This window comes from Oncorhynchus tshawytscha, linkage group LG21 (assembly GCF_018296145.1).
Source record: "Oncorhynchus tshawytscha isolate Ot180627B linkage group LG21, Otsh_v2.0, whole genome shotgun sequence".
NCBI classification, from domain to species: domain Eukaryota; kingdom Metazoa; phylum Chordata; class Actinopteri; order Salmoniformes; family Salmonidae; genus Oncorhynchus; species Oncorhynchus tshawytscha.
In genome coordinates this window covers 43,296,423-43,318,292 of record NC_056449.1, presented here as the reverse complement: position 1 = coordinate 43,318,292, position 21,870 = coordinate 43,296,423, and the positions used below count along the sequence as shown (strand labels likewise).

The 21,870-nt window shown below is 47.3% G+C and overlaps 1 protein-coding gene across 1 annotated transcript in view; it reads right to left on the bottom strand.

Moving 5' to 3' along the window:
• LOC121838744 (catenin alpha-1-like) overlaps window positions 1–21,870 on the bottom strand; it is a 211,900-nt gene that overhangs the window by 8,160 nt on the left and 181,870 nt on the right. The window contains exon 16 of the mRNA XM_042303028.1: window positions 9,316–9,450. Within this exon, the coding sequence (XP_042158962.1) occupies window positions 9,316–9,450 (135 nt within the window). The remainder of the gene's footprint in view (window positions 1–9,315; window positions 9,451–21,870) is intronic.

Sequence of the window (21,870 nt, the reverse complement as noted above, 5' to 3'; positions counted from 1 at the left end):
CCCTCAGCTCCCCAGCCCCCAGCCCCCAGCCCCCAGCCCCAGCTCCCCAGCCCCCAGCTCCCCAGCCCTCAGCTCCCCAGCCCTCCCCCCAGCCCTCAGCTCCCCAGCCCCCAGCCCTCAGCTCCCCAGCCCTCAGCTCCCCAGCCCTCAGCTCCCCAGCCCTCAGCTCCCCAGCCCTCAGCTCCCCAGCCCTCTCCTCACGCAGCATTTATAAGATATTCATGTTTTGAAATGCAATCAAGCATTTTCTAAAATTTAAATTAAATAACAAAGAAAGCTTTGAATAATTTGCCTAAATAATAAAATAAACCGCAATTCACGAATACATGCAACAGTTTTCATCCCCCCCTGATAGAACAGACTCTCTGATACACGTTGTAGCTGTATTTATTAGAGGGGTAAAGAATTATTTTGTTTGGGCACCAGGCAGGTATTAACCATGCCGAAAGGAAAAGAGTAGAATAGAGAGAGTACCACTACCAGACCCACACACATCAGCAGAAAAGACTGCCTAGAGTGTAGCCTGTTTACCAGATAGCCAGTGTAGAGAAAAGGGAATACACACCATATAAAACCCACATCACAGCACAGGGGTAACCCCACCAAGAATACCTCATACAATAATAATAATAATACTAATAATGGCAGAGCAATTGAACAGCAACTTCATACAAGAAAGAACCCAGTCATCAACAGGGGATTTGCAGTAATCTGTATTATCGTCCAGTGGAGGAGTGCAGAGTGTATGAATGTGGGGGGTGTTCATAGACACAACAAAATGTCCACAATCTTCTCGGCCACATGTCATTAGCCTCAATACAGTTCACATAACAATGCACAACTTGCAAGCAACCTCCCTTTTAACTAAAATGTCCATCCAAATACTTCTGGCAGGGCAATAATAGTCCAGCTCTAATGAACTTCAATGGGAAGTGCATTGGAAAAATAGAGAGTCTGTTGCAGGGTAAAGCACTGGAACGATAGAGGGAAGAGACAAAGAGAAAGAGAACAAGAGATCTTAGCTGTGGTCTTCAGGCGTGCAGGTGTACTGTCTGACCGTCCGATGGTTTGTTGGTTTGTATGTTAAAGCTTCGCAACAATGTTGCTACTAATTCATGCGATCCATAACGGGCCCAAACGAAAACAACCACGCCGATGATTGAGTTAAATACTTTAGAAACTACACATGCTGAAAACAAAACTTCTGCAGCACAGCACACACAATCAAACTGTCGCGCCACCCAAGAGCTCCTCCCCAAAGAGCTGAATGAGCTCTCTTTATTTCCTCCTTCCTGACTGCTCATGCGCTCTTAAAGTGGCAGTGCACGGTGAAGGCTCCGTGCAGATTTCGCCACAACGTGTTTAGTATTGTTTACACTGTTTCAAATGGTCATAAAATTATAATATCACAGCACCTGTTTGGCACACATAAAACTAACGCAACACTTGCAGTATACACTCCTTTCTATTGATCTACAGTAGTTTCCACAACTAAGTCAAACGTCTTCCGCAGATCTTGACTTCCCCTTTCCCTCCTGAGCAACCAGTAAACATGTCACCGATTCGAGTTTCTTTTCAAAGTCCTCCCCATTCGTTTTGCTGTCACGTGTTCTGAGTTTGTTATAAACAGCGTGTTGATGATGGGTCAGGTCCCTATTGGTCACATGCATGCGATTGCCTACATGTTTCACGTAAATAGAGCATGGATGACTTTGGGCACCGGTTATATTTTGTCAATATCAGAATCAAAATAAAAGTTAAGGAAATTAATGCACTGAAAAGAAAATCGAACATTTATGGTTTTAGTTTTGTTTGGTTTTATGTTCCCCTGAAACCTTGGGGCAACAGGGGCGGAAAGAGTAGAGGCACAGTGACAGTCAGTGACAGTCAGGTACAAACAAATGCAAAATGAAGAACTTCCTTCCTGTCATTCAGGGGTGAACCTTAATTTAATGTTAATTGTATAGCTTTCAACACCTTCTCCAAATACATTGGAGGAGAAGATCTTAAAGGGATACTTTAACTACTTCCCCAGAGTCAGATGAACTCGCGAATAGCACATTTATGTCTCTGTGTCCAGTATGAAGGACGTTGGAGGTAGTTTTGTGAGCCAATGCTAACTAGTGTTAGCGCAATGACAAGAAGCATGCTATCAGATACCCCATAGACTTCCAGTCATCGCGCTAGCGCTAGTTAGCAACTTCCTTTAAAACTGCACACAGAGACATAAAAGCACTATCCACAAGTTCATCTGACCCTGGGAAGATAAGGGGCCTTATTGTCAAATCCTAAATGTTTATGTTCCTCTCCTCTGGCTCTCTCCAATACATTTAGAGAAGTAGGGAATGAAGTAAAGACAATTAAGCTGTTTAAAATGTGAGCGCTCCTGCATGAGGTCCCAGGTGTTCCACTGAAGGACAGAGGCGTTGCTCTAATTTCAGATGGTGAATTAACAACCTCACCCAAATGAGTCTGGAGCCGGACCAGGGCTAACCCTCAGAACAGCCTCAATTCATCGGGGAATGGACTCTACAAGGTATTGAAAGCGTTCCACAGGGATGCTGGCCCATGTTGACTCCAATGCATCCCACAGTTGTGTCAAGTTGGCTGAATGTCATTTTGGTGGTGGACCATTCTTGATACACACAGGAGACTGTGGAGCGTGAAAAACTCAGCAGCGTTGTGGTTCTTGACACAAACCGGTGTGTCTGGCACCTACTACTATACCACTGTTCAAAAGGTACTTCACTCTTTTGTCAATCAAATCATTGTCTCAGTTGTCTCAAGGCTTAAAAATCATTCTTCAACCTGTCTCCTCCACTTAATCTACACTGATTGAAATGGATTTAACAAGTGACATCAAATCAGGGATCATAGCTTTGACCTGGTAAAAAGTAATGCATTTTAAAGTGTATAGTGCCATTTGGAACACAGGCCTTGGTAGAAACTGCTATTGTTGGAATAAACTGGGAGTGTCTGAAATGGTAGCCTATTCCCTACACTCACTATGTGGTTCACTGGTCAAAAGTAGTGCACTATAAGGAACAGGGTGCCAACTGGGACTCACCCTACCACTATGTTTCAGATCCACGGGACAAGAGGAGTAGGGAAACGAGATGCTGGGATGGCGGATTGGAGAGCGGTTTTAAGGCTCTTCCTAAAAAGTAAATATCTTCTGGCAGGATGTTATCTTAAAGGGATAGTTCAGGATTTTGGCAATGAAGCCCTTTATCCATTTCCCCCACAGAGTCAAATGAACTCATGGATACCATGTTTATGTCTCTGCGTGCAGCCTGAAGGAAGTTTCAAACTAGCATTAGCGCAATGACCAGATGTCTTTGGTAACTGCTAGCATGCTAGTAGATACCATTGTCAAAATCCCCAAGTATCCATTTAAGCCAGTGACTAAGCAACTGGGAGAAAGGAAAAGCATTTTGGGACACAAGTCTCTTTCAAGAGAGAACAGGAAAGGAAACAGCGAAGGGAAACAGCGAAGGGAAACAGCGAAGGGAAACAGCGAAGGGAAGACTATTTATATTAAGGCTGGGTCCATATAGTGCACACTACTTTTAACCAGAGCCTTGGTCAAACGTAGTGCACTCAGAAAATTAGGGTGTCAACTTGTGATGCAAACAAATACTTTTATAAAGCTGTTATTTATCTCATTTTCCCTTCTTTATTCTGTTATTATCTGTATCAAACACCGTCTGTAAATTATACAAGGCAAGGGCATGAATCATTAGTTAAAAGGGAAGCAATTTATTGGGTTATTAAGTTTAAATCCAGTTATTTAATGAGGCTAAGAAATATTAAATTACGGATTTGCTTTGAAATTGAGAAAAGGAACCAGTGGATGACTTCAATGGAGTAATTTTAAAGTGAAATGAGCAGAAAGGAGGATGAAATGTTTAGTTTATAATATGACTCACTAAAGGGGTAAAACGGTTTTCTCACGGAAGGAAATCTAAGTGAAAATATTAGCTTAGTTAAAAGTTTAGTTTCAAAAAGTCAAGTCTTCTGTCTACTTTAGAGCGCTGACACAAACGGCACCCTATTCCTATGTAGTACACTACTTTTGACCTGAGTAGTATGGACTCTGGTCAAAAGAAGTGCACTATATATGAAATAGGGTGCCATTTGGAACGTACACTAAGGTTCTTTTAAGGTAACAGAAGGTGGATGAAACCCAAGGTTACTTTGAGGCACTGGTGTAAAGTACTTAAGAACAAATACGTTAAAGTACTAATTAAGTAGTTTTTGGGGGTATCTGTACTTTAGTATTTATATTTTTGCAGACTTGCTCCATACATTCTCTCTTGACACCCAAAAGTACTCATTACGTTTTGACAGGAAAATGGTCCAATTCACCCACTTATCAAGAGAACCTCCCTGGTCATCCCTAGTGCCTCTGATCTGGTGGACTCACTAAACAGAGAACATCCCTGGTCATCCCTACTGCCTCTGATCTGGAGGACTCACTAAACAGAGAACATCCCTGGTCATCCCTAGTGCCTCTGATCTGGTGGACTCACTAAACAGAGAACATCCCTGGTCATCCCTACTGCCTCTGATCTGGAGGACTCACTAAACAGAGAACATCCCTGGTCATCCCTACTGCCTCTGATCTGGAGGACTCACTAAACAGAGAACATCCCTGGTCATCCCTACTGCCTCTGATCTGGAGGACTCATTAAACAGAGAACATCCCTGGGTATCCCTACTGCATCTGATCTGGAGGACTCACTAAACAGAGAACATCCCTGGTCATCCCTACTGCCTCTGATCTGGAGGACTCACTAAACAGAGAACATCCCTGGTCATCCCTACTGCCTCTGATCTGGAGGACTCACTAAACAGAGAACATCCCTGGTCATCCCTACTGCCTCTGATCTGGTGGACTCACTAAACAGAGAACATCCCTGGTCATCCCTACTGCCTCTGATCTGGCGGACTCACTTGGAGTGTGCCCCTGACCTAACCCCCAAAAAAACCCCAGCTGATTTTCAAAAATTTAATTGTGCCGTCTGGTTTGCTTAATATAAGGAATTTATATTTTACTTTTGATACTTAAGCATATTTAAAACGAAATACTTTTAGACTTTTACTGAAGTGGTATTTTACTGAGTGACTTTCACTTTTACTTGAGTCATTTTCTATTAAGGTATCTTAACATTTACTCCAGTATGAGAATGGAGACCGTTTTCCACCAGTGGTGCGAGGTAGCAGAACGTGGATGGAAATTAAATGTTTTGACTATTTACACGGTAGTTCATCTGATATGTTGATAATTATACTGTTCCGTGCTTGTTCTATTTCTGTAATTAACATATCAGCTTACACTTAATTTACAGGTAGTTAGCAATTTGGCAGAATTAATGACAGCAATGTAAGAAGTGGGCTGCAGATCAATGTGTTGCCCGTTTCCCCAGGCTAACGAGGCAGATCAATGTGTTGCCCGTTTCCCAGGATAACGAGGCAGATCAATGTGTTGCCCGTTTCGAGGCAGATCAATGTGTTGCCCGTTTCCCAGGCAGATCAATGTGTTGCCCGTTTCCGAGGCTAGAGGCAGATCAATGTGTTGCCCGTTTCCGAGGCTAACGAGGCAGATCAATGTGTTGCCCGTTTCCCAGGCTAACGAGGCAGATCAATGTGTTGCCCGTTTCCGAGGCTAACGAGGCAGATCAATGTGTTGCCCGTTTCCCAGGCTAACGAGGCAGATCAATGTGTTGCCCGTTTCCCAGGCTAACGAGGCAGATCAATGTGTTGCCCGTTTCCCAGGCTAACGAGGCAGATCAATGTGTTGCCCGTTTCCCAGGCTAACGAGGCAGATCAATGTGTTGCCCGTTTCCCAGGCTAACGAGGCAGATCAATGTGTTGCCCGTTTCCCAGGCTAACGAGGCAGATCAATGTGTTGCCCGTTTCCCAGGCTAACGAGGCAGATCAATGTGTTGCCCGTTTCCCAGGCTAACGAGGCAGATCAATGTGTTGCCCGTTTCCCAGGCTAACGAGGCAGATCAATGTGTTGCCCGTTTCCCAGGCTAACGAGGCAGATCAATGTGTTGCCCGTTTCCCAGGCTAACGAGGCAGATCAATGTGTTGCCCGTTTCCCAGGCTAACAGATCAATGTGTTGCCCGTTTCCCAGGCTAACGAGGCAGATCAATGTGTTGCCCGTTTCCCAGGCTAACGAGGCAGATCAATGTGTTGCCCGTTTCCCAGGCTAACGAGGCAGATCAATGTGTTGCCCGTTTCCCAGGCTAACGAGGCAGATCAATGTGTTGCCCGTTTCCCAGGCTAACGAGGCAGATCAATGTGTTGCCCGTTTCCCAGGCTAACGAGGCAGATCAATGTGTGCCCGTTTCCCAGGCTAACGAGGCAGATCAATGTGTTGCCCGTTTCCCAGGCTAACGAGGCAGATCAATGTGTTGCCCGTTTCCCAGGCTAACGAGGCAGATCAATGTGTTGCCCGTTTCCCAGGCTAACAGGCAGATCAATGTGTTGCCCGTTTCCCAGGCTAACGAGGCAGATCAATGTGTTGCCCGTTTCCCAGGCTAACGAGGCAGATCAATGTGTTGCCCGTTTCCCAGGCTAACGAGGCAGAACAAGTGGTAGCCAGTTCTTTTGTCATTCAGCAGGATTCTCAAACATAGTTCTCTAAAACAGATGGAACAGAGAAAGAGAAGGCCAGGTGTGAGTCAGAAGAGCCCTGGGTGGGATTTGAACCCATGCTGACTGGTATGTGTGTACCGGGGTCAGCGGCTCTAGAAGCAGGGCACAGCATGTCTAGTGTTCGTAACACAGTGTACAGCTAGACCACACAGCAGGGCACAGCATGTATAGTGTTCGTAACACAGTGTACAGCTAGACCACACAGCAGGGCACAGCATATATAGTGTTCGTAACACAGTGTACAGCTAGACCACACAGCAGGGCACAGCATATATAGTGTTCGTAACACAGTGTACAGCTAGACCACACAGCAGGGCACAGCATATATAGTGTTCGTAACACAGTGTACAGCTAGACCACACAGCAGGGCACAGCATATATAGTGTTCGTAACACAGTGTACAGCTAGACCACACAGCAGGGCACAGCATGTATAGTGTAACTAACAATGTAAAGCTAGACTACACAGCATGTACAGTGCCAATGTAAAGCTAGACTACACAGCATGTACAGTGTCAATAACAACGTAAAGCTAGATTACACAGCATGTACAGTGTCAATAACAACGTAAAGCTAGACCACACAGCATGTAGTGTTAATAACAATGTAAAGCTAGACTACACAGCATGTACAGTGTTAATGTAAAGCTAGACCACACAGCATGTACAGTGTCAATAACAACGTAAAGCTAGATTACACAGCATGTAGTGTCAATAACAACGTAAAGCTGGACTACACAGCATGTAGTGTTAATAACAATGTAAAGCTAGACTACACAGCATGTACAGTGCCAATGTAAAGCTAGACTACACAGCATGTACAGCGCCAATGTAAAGCTAGACTACACAGCATGTACAGTGTTAATGTAAAGCTAGACCACACAGCATGTACAGTGTTAATGTAAAGCTAGACCACACAGCATGTACAGTGTTAATGTAAAGCTAGACCACACAGCATGTACAGTGCCAATGTAAAGCTAGACTACACAGCATGTACAGTGTTAATGTAAAGCTAGACTACACAGCATGTACAGTGCCAATGTAAAGCTAGACTACACAGCATGTACAGTGTTAATGTAAAGCTAGACTACACAGCATGTACAGTGTCAATGTAAAGCTAGACTACACAGCATGTACAGTGTCAATGTAAAGCTAGACCACACAGCATGTACAGTGTTAATAACAACGTAAAGCTAGACTACACAGCATGTACAGTGTTAATAACAACGTAAAGCTAGACCACACAGCATGTACAGTGTTAATAACAACGTAAAGCTAGACTACACAGCATGTACAGTGCCTTCAGAAAGACTTACTCTACATTTTGTTGTGTTACAGCCTGAATTTAAAATGGATTAAATTGAGATGTTGTGTCACTGGTCTACACACAATACCCCATATAATGACCAAGAATCATGTTTCAACAACTGTTTACAAAATAATTTAACGTTAAAAGCCGAAATGTCTTGAGTCAATAAGTATTGTAACCCCTTTGTTGTGGCCTAAATAAGTTCAGGAGTAAACAACTCACAATAAGCTTCATGGACTCACTCTGTGTGCAATAGTGGTGTTTAACATGATTATCTCTGTACCCCACAAATACAATTATCTTTAAGGTGCCTGTTGAGTAGTGCAACACAGATTCAACCACAAAGACCAGGGAGGTTTTCCAATGCCTCGCAAAGATGGGCACCTATTGGTAGATGGGTTAACAAACAAAACAGACATTGAACATCCCTTTGAGCATGGTGAAGTCATTAATTACACTTTGGATGGTGTATCAATACACCCAGTCACTACATAGATACAGGAATCCTTCCTAACTCAGTTGCCGGAGAGGAAGGAAACCGCTCAGGGATTTTACCATGAGGTCAATGGTGACTTTAAAACAGTTACAGAGTTTAATGGCTGTGATGGGAGACAACTGAGGATGGATCAATAACATTGTAGTTACTCCACAATATTAACCTAAATGACACAGTGAAAAGAAGGAAGTCTGTACAGAATACAAATATTCCAAAACATGCATCCTGTTTGCAACAAGGCACGAAAGTAAAACTGTAAATAGAAAGTGTTAAGTTTGGGGCAAACACAACACATCCCTGAGTACCACTTCATATGCTCAAGCATGGTGGTGGCTGCATCATGTTATGGGTATGCTTGTCATCGGCAAGGACTAGGGAGTTTATTTTAACATTACAAATCAAATGTATAGAGCTAACCAGCTTCAAAATCCTGGAGGAGAACCTGGTTGTCTGCTTCCCACCAGACACAGGGAGATTAATTCCCCTTTCAACAGGACAATAACCTAAAACACAAGGCCAAATCTACACTGGAGTTGCTTACCAAGATGACATTGGATGTTCCTCAGTGGCCAAGTTACAGTTTTGACATGTCATGTATTTTCAAGCCAAGTTAAGACTTGAAAACGGCTGTCAACAATGATCAACCACCAACTAAACAAACCTTGTTTAAAAAAAAAAAACTAATTATGTGCAAATATTTGACAATCCAGGTGTGCAAAGCAGAGACTCACCCAGAGACTCACCCAGAGACTCACCCAGAGACTCACCCAGAGACTCACCCAGAGACTCACCCAGAGACTCACCCAGCTCTTACCACTAGACATGTAAAGCACATCAGTTCTTACCCCAGAGACCACGAGCTCTCCTCCCAGGTTCTGGACCTCTGCTTTCACCTTACTACAGATGTTGAGCTGGTGGCAGTACAGAGCAATACGCTGCAGGTAGGCCAACAGGTCCTGCTTACAGGCGGAGTCTGGACACTGGAGAGAGAGAGAGAGAGGATGGGGTTAAACTAGGACATACAGGCAGAGTCTGGACACTGGAGAGAGAGAGAGATGGGGTTAGACTAGGATATACAGGCAGAGTCTGGACACTGGAGAGAGAGTGTGTGTGTGTGTGTGTGTGTGTGCGCGCCCAACCACAGCCAGTCTTCCATGACCTTTCAGGACACACACAGGAAATGCCAATTCACCATATTACAGTTACTGACACAGCAGCATTTTAATGTGCTGCAGGGTGGTGTGTGTGAGATGCACTGTACAGCAAGCCTGGTGGGGGGTGGGGGGGAAGAGTCAGGCCTGGTGGTCAGGCCTGGTGGGGAGGGAGGCCTGGTGGAATAGAAAAGGCTATATTTTCCTGGTTTGGTGTGTACCAGCCATTGCCTGTCAACAGAGTTAATGGATACCCGCCCAGTCATCAGATCTCCCAGAGAACCCAGAGAGAGGGCCTGAGAGTGTGTGAGTACTTGTGTGTGTGTGTGTGTGTGTGTGTGTGTGTGTGTGTGTGTGTGTGTGCGATGACACTGATTAAGGCTGATGTGCTTCGGCGGGAGCCACTGTCTTTTGATGTAAGCCTGGCCGTGAAGTCTGGACAGCCCAAGCATACTGCTCTGTTACCCACGCATAGATATAACACAGTGTGTGTGTGTGTGTGTGTGTGTGGGGGGGTGAAACACAGTATGATGAAGACTCACTACATCTACAGGGGTGAACCACAGTATGATGAAGACTCACTACATCTACAGGGGTGAAACACAGTATGATGAAGACTCACTACATCTACAGGGGTGAAACACAGTATGATGAAGACTCACTACATCTACAGGGGTGAAACACAGTATGATGAAGACTCACTTCTACAGGGGTGAAACACAGTATGATGAAGACTCACTACATCTACAGGGGTGAAACACAGTATGATGAAGACTCACTGATCTACAGGGGTGAAACACAGTACGATGAAGACTCACTACATCTACAGGGCCTGAAACACAGTATGATGAAGACTCACTACATCTACAGGGGATGAAACACAGTATGATGAAGACTCACTACATCTACAGGGGTGAAACACAGTATGATGAAGACTCACTACATCTACAGGGGTGAAACACAGTATGATGAAGACTCACTACATCTACAGGGGTGAAACACAGTATGATGAAGACTTACTACATCTACAGGGGTGAAACACAGTATGATGAAGACTCACTACATCTACAGGGGTGAAACACAGTATGATGAAGACTCACTACATCTACAGGGGTGAAACACAGTATGATGAAGACTCACTACATCTACAGGGGTGAAACACAGTATGATGAAGACTCACTACATCTACAATGAACACTGGCCATGGCTGCACTACGGGTCCCGGTCAACAGTAGTGTAGTATATAGGTAACAGGGTACTATATGGGACATAACCTATGACATAACCTGTGTGTGTGTGTGTGTGTGTGTGTGTGTGTGTGTGTGTGTGCGCGATGAGGCTGTAACGTGTCCGGTACCACCGGCAGGGAGAGCAGTGTGACTTGAGATTCACGGCATAGTCCCAGCAGATGGGGAGAACAACGTGCTGTGTGTGTGTGTGTGTGTGTGTGTGTGTGTGTGTGTGTGTGTGTGTGTGTGTGTGTGCGTGCGTGCGTGCGTGACAGGCTCCCTGGCGGATTTACAAATCCACGTCGTCTGGTAAGACGATCTCTAACCGACTGGAATTTGATTTGGGATTTGTTTTTTGTTTTATTTCCGTGTAAAAGACCCCACTATGTCAAGCTGAAAAGCTCCACTTCAGACAGAACTGAGAAGGCCTGGTTCAGGTGTCTAAGGTAAAAGTTACAAAGGCCCTAGCTAGAATCAAACAGTATTAAGTGTGTTCCTTCTGTAGATCTACAGACTTAATGAGAGACTTCTATTGGACTACAGTGGGGGGGTCTCTAGTTATGTCTACTAGGTTTCATCTCTCCCAGTCAGTCCTCCCAGTCAGTCCTCATGTTTCTGAAACACAGCTAAATATAAAAGACATCATGATCAATCAAGACAATCTGAAACAGACTGGCTCCCTCTACTTAGTCTCCTTCCCTCCCTCTCCTCCATCCCTCCCTCCCTCTCCTCCTTCCCTCCCTCCATCCTTCCCTCCCTCTCCTCCATCCATCCCTCCCTCCCTCTCCTCCATCCCTCCTATCCATCCCATCCATCCCTCCCTCCCTCCTATCATCCCTCCCTCCCTCCCATCCCTCCCTCCCTCCCTCCTTCCCATCCATCCCTCCCATCCATCCCTCCCATCCATCCCTCCCATCCATCCCTCCCTCCCATCCATCCATCCATCCCTCCCTCCCTCCCTCCCTCCCTCCCTCTCCTCCTTCCCTCCCTCCCATCCATCCCTCCCTCCCTCCCTCCTATCCATCCCTCCCTCCTATCCATCCCTCCCCCCTCCTATCCATCCCTCCCTCCCTCTCCTCCATCCCTCCTCCCTCCCTCCTATCCATCCCTCCCTCCCTCCCATCCATCCCTCCCATCCACCCCTCCCTCCCTCCCTCCTATCCCTCCCTCCCTCCCATCCCTCCCTCCCTCCTATCCATCCCTCCCTCCCTCCCTCCTATCCATCCCTCCCTCTCCTCCTATCCATCCCTCCCTCCCTCTCCTCCATCCCTCCCTCTCCTCCATCCCTCCCTCCCTCTCCTCCATCCCTCCTATCTCCTCCATCCCTCCCTCCCTCTCCTCCATCCCTCCCTCCCTCTCCTCCATCCCTCCCCCCTCTCCTCCATCCCTCCTTCCCTCTCCTCCATCCCTCCTTCCCTCTCCTCCATCCCTCCTATCTCCTCCATCCCTCCCTCCCTCTCCTCCATCCCTCCCTCCCTATCCCATCCATCCCTCCCTCCTATCCCATCCATCCCTCCCTCCCCCCTCCTATCCATCCCTCCTCCCTCCCTCTCCTTCCTCCCTCCTATCCCTCCATCCTATCCATCCCTCCCTCCCATCCACCCCTCCCTCCCATCCATCCATCCCTCCCTCCCTCCCTCCCTCCCTCCCTCCCTCCTCTCCTCCTTCCTCCCTCCCATCCATCCATCCCTCCCTCCCTCCTATCCATCCCTCCCTCCTATCCATCCCTCCCCCTCCTATCCATCCCTCCCTCTCCTCCATCCCTAGCTCCCTCCCTCCATCCATCCCTCCCTCCCTCCCATCCATCCCTCCCATCCACCCCTCCCTCCTATCCCTCCCTCCCTCCTATCCATCCCTCCCTCCCTCCCTCCCTCCTATCCATCCCTCCCTCTCCTCCTATCCATCCCTCCCTCCCTCTCCTCCATCCCTCCCTCCCTCTCCTCCATCCCTCCCTCCCTCTCCTCCATCCCTCCCTCCCTCTCCTCCATCCCTCCTATCTCCTCCATCCCTCCCTCCCTCCCTCTCCTCCATCCCTCCCTCCCTCTCCTCCATCCCTCCTTCCCTCTCCTCCATCCCTCCTATCTCCTCCATCCCTCCCTCCCTCTCCTCCATCCCTCCCTCCTCCCATCCATCCCTCCCTCCTATCCCATCCATCCCTCCCTCCCGCCCTCCTATCCATCCCTCCCTCCCTCCCTCCTATCTTCCTCCCTCCTATCCATCCCTCCTATCCCTCCATCCTATCCATCCCTCCCTCCCTCCCATCCCTCCTTGCCATCCATCCATCCCTCCCTCCAATCCATCCCTCCCTCCCTCCCCTCCATCCATCCATCCCTCCCACCCTCTCCTCCATCCATCCATCCATCCCTCCCTCCCTCCTATCCCTCCATCCCTCTCCTTCATCCCTCCCTCCTATCCCTCTCCTCCATCCCTCCCTCTCCTCCATCCCTCCCTCTCCTCCTTCCCTCCCTCTCCTCCTTCCCTCCCTCTCCTCCCTCTCCTCCCTCCAATCCATCCCTCCCTCCCTCCCTCCCTCTCCTCCATCCATCCATCCCTCCATCCCTCTCCTCCATCCATCCATCCCTCCCTCCTATCCCTCCATCCCTCTCCTTCATCCCTCCCTCCTATCCCTCTCCTCCATCCCTCCCTCTCCTCCATCCGTCCCTCTCCTCCTTCCCTCCCTCTCCTCCTTCCCTCCCTCCCTCTCCTCCATCCCTCCCTCCCGCCTATCCATCTCTCCCTCCCTCCCTCCTATCCATCCATCCATCCCTCCTATCCATCCCATCCCTCCTATCCATCCCTCCCTCCCTCCTATCCATCCATCCCTCCTATCCATCCCTCCCTCCTATCCATCCATCCATCCCTCCTATCCATCCATCCATCCCTCTATCCATCCCTCCCTCCCTCCCATCCATCCTATCCTTCCCTCCCTCCTATCCCTCCATCCCACCCTCTCCTCCATCCATCCATCCCTCCCTCCCTCTCCTCCATCCCTCCCCTCCATCCATCCTTCCCTCTCCTCCATCCATCCCTCCCTCCTATCCATCCCTCCCTCCTATCCATCCCCTCCCCATCCATCTCTCCCTCCATCCATCCATCTATCTATCTATCTATCTATCTATCTATCTATCTATCTATCTATCTATCCCTCCCTCCCTCTCCTCCCTCCCTCCCTCTCCTCCCTCCATCCATCTATCTATCCCTCCCTCACTCCCTCCCTCCCTCCCTCCCTCTCCTCCCTCCCTCTCCTCCATCCCTCTCCTCCATCCATCTATCCCTCACTCCTATCCATCCCTCCCTCACTCCTACCCATCCCTCACTCTCATCCATCCCTCCTTTCCATCCATCCATCCCTCCTATCCATCCATCCCTCTCCTCCATCCATCCATCCCTCCCTCTCCTCCATCCATCCCTCCCTCCCTCCCTCTCCTCCATCCATCCCTCCCTCCCTCTCCTCCATCCATCCCTCCCTCTCCTCCATCCATCCCTCCCTCTCCTCCATCCCTCCCTCTCCTCCTCATCTCCATCCCTCCTACCCCTCCTTCCTATCCATCCCTCCCTCCCATCCATCTATCCCTCCCATCCCTCCCTCTCCTCCTCCTATCCCTCACCCCTCCCTCCCTCCATCCATCTATCCTCCTCCTACCCATCCCTCACTCCTCCATCCCTCCTTTCCATCCATCCCTCCTATCCATCCATCCCTCTCCTCCATCCATCCATCCATCCCTCCCTCTCCTCCATCCCTCCCTCTCCTCCTCCTATCCATCCCTCCTCTTCTCCATCCCTCCCTCTCCTCCATCCCTCCCTCCCTCTCCTCCTCCTCCTCTCCATCCCTCCTACCCCTCCCTCCTATCCATCCCTCCCTCCTATCCATCCCTCCCTCCTATCCATCCATCTATCCCTCCCATCCCTCCCTCCCTCCTATCCATCCATCTATCCTCCCATCCCTCCCTCTCCTCCTCCGATCCCTCACCCCTCCTCCTCCTATCCCTCCCTCTCCTCCATCCCTCCTTTCCATCCATCCATCCCTCCTATCCATCCATCCCTCTCCTCCATCCATCCCTCCCCCTATCCCTCCCTCCTATCCATCCCTCCTATCCATCTCTCCTATCCATCCCTCCCTCTCCTCCATCCCTCTCCTCCATCCCTCCCTCCCTCTCCTCCTCCTATCCATCCCTCCTATCCTTCCCTCCTATCCATCCCTCCTATCCATCCCTCCCTCCTATCCATCCCTCCCTCCTCCATCCCTCCCTGTCCTCCATCCCTCCCTGTCCTCCATCCCTCCCTGTCCTCCATCCCTCCCTGTCCTCCATCCCTCCCATCCCTCCCTCCATCCCTCCCTCCCTCCTCCTATCCCTCCCCCTCCCTCTCCTCCTCCTATCCCTCCCTCCTCTCCATCCCTCCTATCTTTCCCTCCCTCCTATCCATCCCTCCCTCCCTCTCCTCCATCCCTCCCTCTCCTCCATCCCTCCCATCCATCTATCCCTCCCTCTCCTCCATCCATCCATCCATCCATCCCTCCCTCCCCTCCATCCCTCTCTCCTCCATCCATCTATCCCTGCCTCTCCTCCATCCATCTATCCCTCCCTCCTATCCATCTATCCCTCCCTCCTATCCATCTATCCCTCCCTCCTATCCCTCCCTCCCTCTCCTCCATCCTATCCATCCCTCCCTCTCCTCCATCCATCCTCCCTCCCTCTCCTCCATCCATCCCTCCATCCATCCCTCCCTCCCTCTCCTCCATCCCTCCCTCTCCTCCATCCCTCCCTCCCTCCCTCCCTCCATCCATCCCTCCCCTTGCCCTTTCCGCTCCCCTCTCACCCTTCTCAGATTGATAAAATGATGCTCCAGATTTGCGTAGGGACTAATTAAATCACAGTGACAGGTTGGAGATGTTAACATGACAGATAGCTGAGACTCAGAGGGTACGTCCCAAATGAAATCCTCTCCTCTATTGACCCCGGTCAAAAGTAGTGCACTATATAGGGAATAGGGTGCCAGTCATGGTCTAAAGTAGTGCACTATATAGGGAATAGGGTGCCAGTCCTGGTCTAAAGGGAGGGGGGCGGGGGCATCGTCGCTGTCACTCAAACTGTGTCTAAAACGGGCTTAACAGCTCATCTGATGCTTAATGGAGCTCGAAGCGCTAATGCCCATGGTCAAAAGGGGTGCACTATATAGGGAAAAAGGGGTGCACTATATAGGGAATGGGGCGCCCTTTGGGACACTGCCCAGGAGATGGAGGTGGGAGGTTCAGGAGAGCAATGTTTCTGTGTCGACACAGTATTTACTAACTCAGGCCTACAACACATTGTTACAATGTTATTTACTGTTACAATCCCACGTTGCAAAGTCAAGCATCCAACGTTTGTCCAAAAAAAAAAGATTCAGTCTTGTACAACATTCCATTATCACTGTTGCCTGAACAGGAACCAGACACCACAATGCACCATGGGATGGCTGGGTTCAGATTGGCCAGAACATTACTATACTGAACAAAAATCTAAAAATAAATTTGCAACGATTTTACTCAGTTACAGTTCATTTAAGGAAATCAGTCCATTGAAATAAATTCATTAGCCCCTAATCTATGGATTTCACATGACTGGGCAGGGGCACAGCCTGGCTCCCAAGTCGGTGGGCCGATGCCCTCCCAGGCCCACCCTTACATCCCTTTTAGTGAGCATTTCTCCTTTGCCAAGATAATCCAACCACTTGACAGGTGTGGCATATCAAGAAGCTGATTAAACGGCATTACCATTACACAGGTGCACCTTGTGCTGGGGACAATAAGAGGCAGTTTCGTCACACAACACCACAGATGTATACAATTTTGAGGGACATGCAATTGGCATACTGACTGCAGGAATATCCACCAGAGTTGTTGCCAGAGAATTGAATGTTCATTTCTCTACCATAAGCCGCCTCCAATCACAGAACACGTGTAACCACGCCAGCCCAGGACCCCCACATCACCTGTGGGATCGTCTGAAGGAGTGCCTTGTCACATTTAGGTCTGAAATAAAGCCCTTTTGTGTGTGTGTGTGGTGGGGGGGGGGACTCCTCAATCTGATTGACCGGTAAATAAATTGGGAGGTGTGTATTTTCATTAGACGCCATTGCTTCTTATTTAACACTTGTCAGACGGAGCTGCTGCTGCACCTCGTTGCTGCTGGAGTAAAACATGCTTTCATAGGCCAGTCACTGAGCAATACTGCTAAACATGCTGTTATAGGCCAGTCACTGAGCAATACTACTAAACATGCTGTTATAGGCCAGTCACTGAGCAATACTACTAAACATGCTGTTATAGACCAGTCACTGAGCAATACTACTAAACATGCTGTTATAGGCCAGTCACTGAGCAATACTACTAAACATGCTGTTATAGGCCAGTCACTGAGCAATACTACTAAACATGCTGTTATAGACCAGTCACTGAGCAATACCACTAAACATGCTGTTATAGATCAGTCACTGAGCAATACCACTAAACATGCTGTTATAGATCAGTCACTGAGCAATAATACTAAACATGCTGTTATAGACCAGTCACTGAGCAATACAACTAAACATGCTGTTATAGACCAGTCACTGAGCAATAATACTAAACATGCTGTTATAGACCAGTCACTGAGCAATAATACTAAACATGCTGTTATAGACCAGTCACTGAGCAATACCACTAAACATGCTGTTATAGACCAGTCACTGAGCAATACCACTAAACATGCTGTTATAGGCCAGTCACTGAGCAATACCACTAAACATGCTGTTATAGACCAGTCACTGAGCAATACCACTAAACATGCTGTTATAGACCAGTCACTGAGCAATACCACTAAACATGCTGTTATAGACCAGTCACTGAGCAATACCACTAAACATGCTGTTATAGGCCAGTCACTGAGCAATACCACTAAACATGCTGTTATAGACCAGTCACTGAGCAATACTGCTAAACATGCTTTCATAGGCCAGTCACTGAGCAATACTGCTAAACATGCTTTCATAGGCCAGTCACTGAGCAATACTGCTAAACATGCTGTTATAGACCAGTCACTGAGCAATACTGCTAAACATGCTGTTATAGGCCAGTCACTGAGCAATACTACTAAACATGCTGTTATAGACCAGTCACTGAGCAATACTGCTAAACATGCTGTTATAGACCAGTCACTGAGCAATACTGCTAAACATGCTGTTATAGACCAGTCACTGAGCAATACTGCTAAACATGCTGTTATAGGCCAGTCACTGAGCAATACTGCTAAACATGCTGTTATAGGCCAGTCACTGAGCAATACTACTAAACATGCTGTTATAGGCCAGTCACTGAGCAATACTACTAAACATGCTGTTATAGGCCAGTCACTGAGCAATACTACTAAACATGCTGTTATAGACCAGTCACTGAGCAATACTACTAAACATGCTGTTATAGACCAGTCACTGAGCAATACTGCTAAACATGCTGTTATAGACCAGTCACTGAGCAATACCACTAAACATGCTGTCATAGGCCAGTCACTGAGCAATACCACTAAACATGCTGTTATAGACCAGTCACTGAGCAATAATACTAAACATGCTGTCATAGGCCAGTCACTGAGCAATAATACTAAACATGCTGTTATAGGCCAGTCACTGAGCAATAATACTAAACATGCTGTTATAGGCCAGTCACTGAGCAATACTACTAAACATGCTGTTATAGACCAGTCACTGAGCAATACCACTAAACATGCTGTCATAGGCCAGTCACTGAGCAATACTACTAAACATGCTGTTATAGATCAGTCACTGAGCAATACCACTAAACATGCTGTTATAGATCAGTCACTGAGCAATAATACTAAACATGCTGTTATAGACCAGTCACTGAGCAATACAACTAAACATGCTGTTATAGACCAGTCACTGAGCAATACTACTAAACACAATCCATTAAAATTAAAAAGCTACAATGTCTATTTCTAAACTGATAATTGAAGCCTCCCGTTCGCCCTTCAGGGGCATAAAACATTTAGCTAATTCTAAGTCGAGATCATTCACTATAAATGCTTAGTGAGTAGAATAAGAGGTGGCAGGTTAATAGTGCTTAGTATATTAATGTATTTATTCATACTCATATGTATAAGTGAGTTGTTTACCTAAAAAGTAATCCAAGAGGCATGAAGTGTGGTAAAAAAAAAAAAATTAACCACCCTATAAGGCACCCGGTAAGACATAGGCCTATGAGCCAAGCCTGAGAAAAATAATAATATATATATTAAAATAATGATTGTGTCGTTACACAATTCATAGCCTACAGCATATTACACATAGGGGGGGGGAGATACCAAATAAATAATAAAAACAACAACTTGTCTTTGGTCCATAATTGGTCTAACCTATAAGGGGATTACTAGAATTTGTTTGAGTGTGGGCTGTATTATTATGCATAATGGATGGACTGGTTACCTTCTGCTACACTACAAATGATCTATCCATGAGTCTGGGAGAGAACGTATAGGCCTGGGCTATGCTGTTGATTCATTGACTGTGTAGGCGGGGGGCTATGCTGTTGGTTCATTGACTGTGTAGGGGGCTATGCTGTTGGTTCATTGACTGTGTAGGGGGCTATGCTGTTGGTTCATTGACTGTGTAGGGGGCTATGCTGTTGGTTCATTGACTGTGTAGGGGGCTATGCTGTTGGTTCATTGACTGTGTAGGGGGCGCTATGCTGTTGGTTCATTGACTTGTGTAGGGGGCTATGCTGTTGGTTCATTGACTGTGTGGGGGGGGGCTATGCTGTTGGTTCATTGACTGTGTAGGGGGCTATGCTGTTGGTTCATTGACTGTGTAGGGGGCTATGCTGTTGGTTCATTGACTATGTAGGGGGGGGGCTATGCTGTTGGTTCATTGACTGTGTGGTGGGGGGCTATGCTGTTGGTTCATTGACTGTGTGGTGGGGGGGGGGCTATGCTGTTGGTATACAGAGTACTGGGTAGCTACAGGAACAGGGTTGGGTAGCCCAAGGCATACAGAGTACTGGGTAGCTACAGGAACAGGGTTGGGTAGCCCAAGGCATACAGAGTACTGGGTAGCTACAGGAACAGGGTTGGGTAGCCCAAGGCATACAGAGTACTGGGTAGCTACAGGAACAGGGTTGGGTAGCCCAAGGCATACAGAGTATTGGGTAGCTACAGGAACAGGGTCATGACCTCCATTCGCTATTCGAGTGCATATGGAAGACACGTATTTCCCCCCCTGCCCGACTTCCTGCCTCCATTTCATAACGGGTCATTCTCACTTGAAACTAAGTACATACTTGTAAAGTCAATATTGAATTGAGAAGTACAAACATGATCACTTGAGAGAACAGCGTGTGCAGTAAACAGGGCTTTCTCAAATCATCAATAGCCTACAGTCACATCAAGCTGCCTATAAACAGGGTATCGGAAAGTATTCAGACCCCTTGACTTGTTCCATATTTTGTTAACTTTCCTCATCAATCTACACACAATACCCCATAATGACATCACAATACCCCATAATGACATCACAATACCCCATAATGACATCACAATACCCCATAATGACAAAGCAAAAACAGGTTTTTAGAAATGTTTGCAAATGTAAAACTTAAATATCACATTTACATAAGTAAGTATTCAGACACTTTAATCATTACTTTGTTGAAGCAACTTTGGCAGCGATTACAGCTTTGAGTCTTCTTGGGTATAACGTTACAAGCTTGGCACATCTGTACTTGGGGACTTTCTCCCATTCTTCTCTGCAGATCCTCTCAAGCTCTGTCAGGTTGGATGGGGAGCGTTGTTGCACAGCTATTTTCAGGTCTCTCCAGAGATGTTTGATCGGGTTCAAGTCCGGACTCTGGCAGGGCCACTCAAGGACATTCAGAGACGTATCCCCGAAGCCACTGCTGCGTTCTCTTGGCTGTGTGCTTAGGGTCGTTGTCCTGTTGGAAGGTGAACCTTCACCCCAGTCTGAGGTCCTGAGGGCTCTGGAGCAGGTTTTCATCAAGGATCTCTCTACTTTGCTCTGTTTATCTTTCCTTTGATCCGGACTAGTTTCCCAGTCCTTGCCGCTGAAAAACAGCCCCACAGCATGATGCTGCCACCACTATTCTTCACAGTAGGGATGGTGTCAGGTTTCTTCCAGATGTGACACTTGGCATTCAGGCCAAAGACTTCAATCTTGATTTCATTAGTCCAGATAATCTTGTTACTCATTGTCTGAGAGTCTTTAGGTGCCTTTTGGCAAACTCCAAGCAGGCTGTCATGTGACTTTTACTGAGGAGTGGATTCCATCTGGCTACTCTTACATGAAGGCCTGATTGGTGAAGTGCTGCAGAGATGGTTGTCCTTCTGGAAGGTTCCCCCATCTTCACAGAGGAACTCTGGAGCTCAGTGTGGCCTGGCGGCCGGCTCTAGGAAGAGTCTTGGCGGTTCCAAACTTCTTCCATTTAAGAATAATGGAGGCCATTATGTTCTTGGGGACCTTCAATGCTGCTGACATTTTTTGATACACTTCCCCAGATCTGTGCAATCCTGTTTTTTTTGCTCTGCCGTGTCAACTGTGGGACCTTTATAGACAGGTCTGTGCCTTTCCATATCATGTCCAATCAATTGAATTTACCACAGATGGACTCCAAATCAAGTTGTAGAAACATCTCAAGGATGATCAATGGAAACAGGATCTGTTTTTTATTTTTTAATAAATGTGCTAAAATGTCTAAAAACCTGTTTTCACTTTGTTATTATGGAGTACTGTGTAGATTGGTGGGGAAAAGGTTGTACATGTTTCCTAATGAACTGTATGTTCTGATTTCTAAGACATTCTAAGGCTCCTGTCATTCACAAGTCAAGTTGCCAAATAACTATAGATCATCTAGGACCCGTTTGAAATGATCACTTTATACGCGCACTGGCTCTAGAACGGGAAAAATATCCTATCTATTTTATTCAGATCAATTCAGTTATATTCTTCTAACTACAAAATAATGGCAGGGGACTTA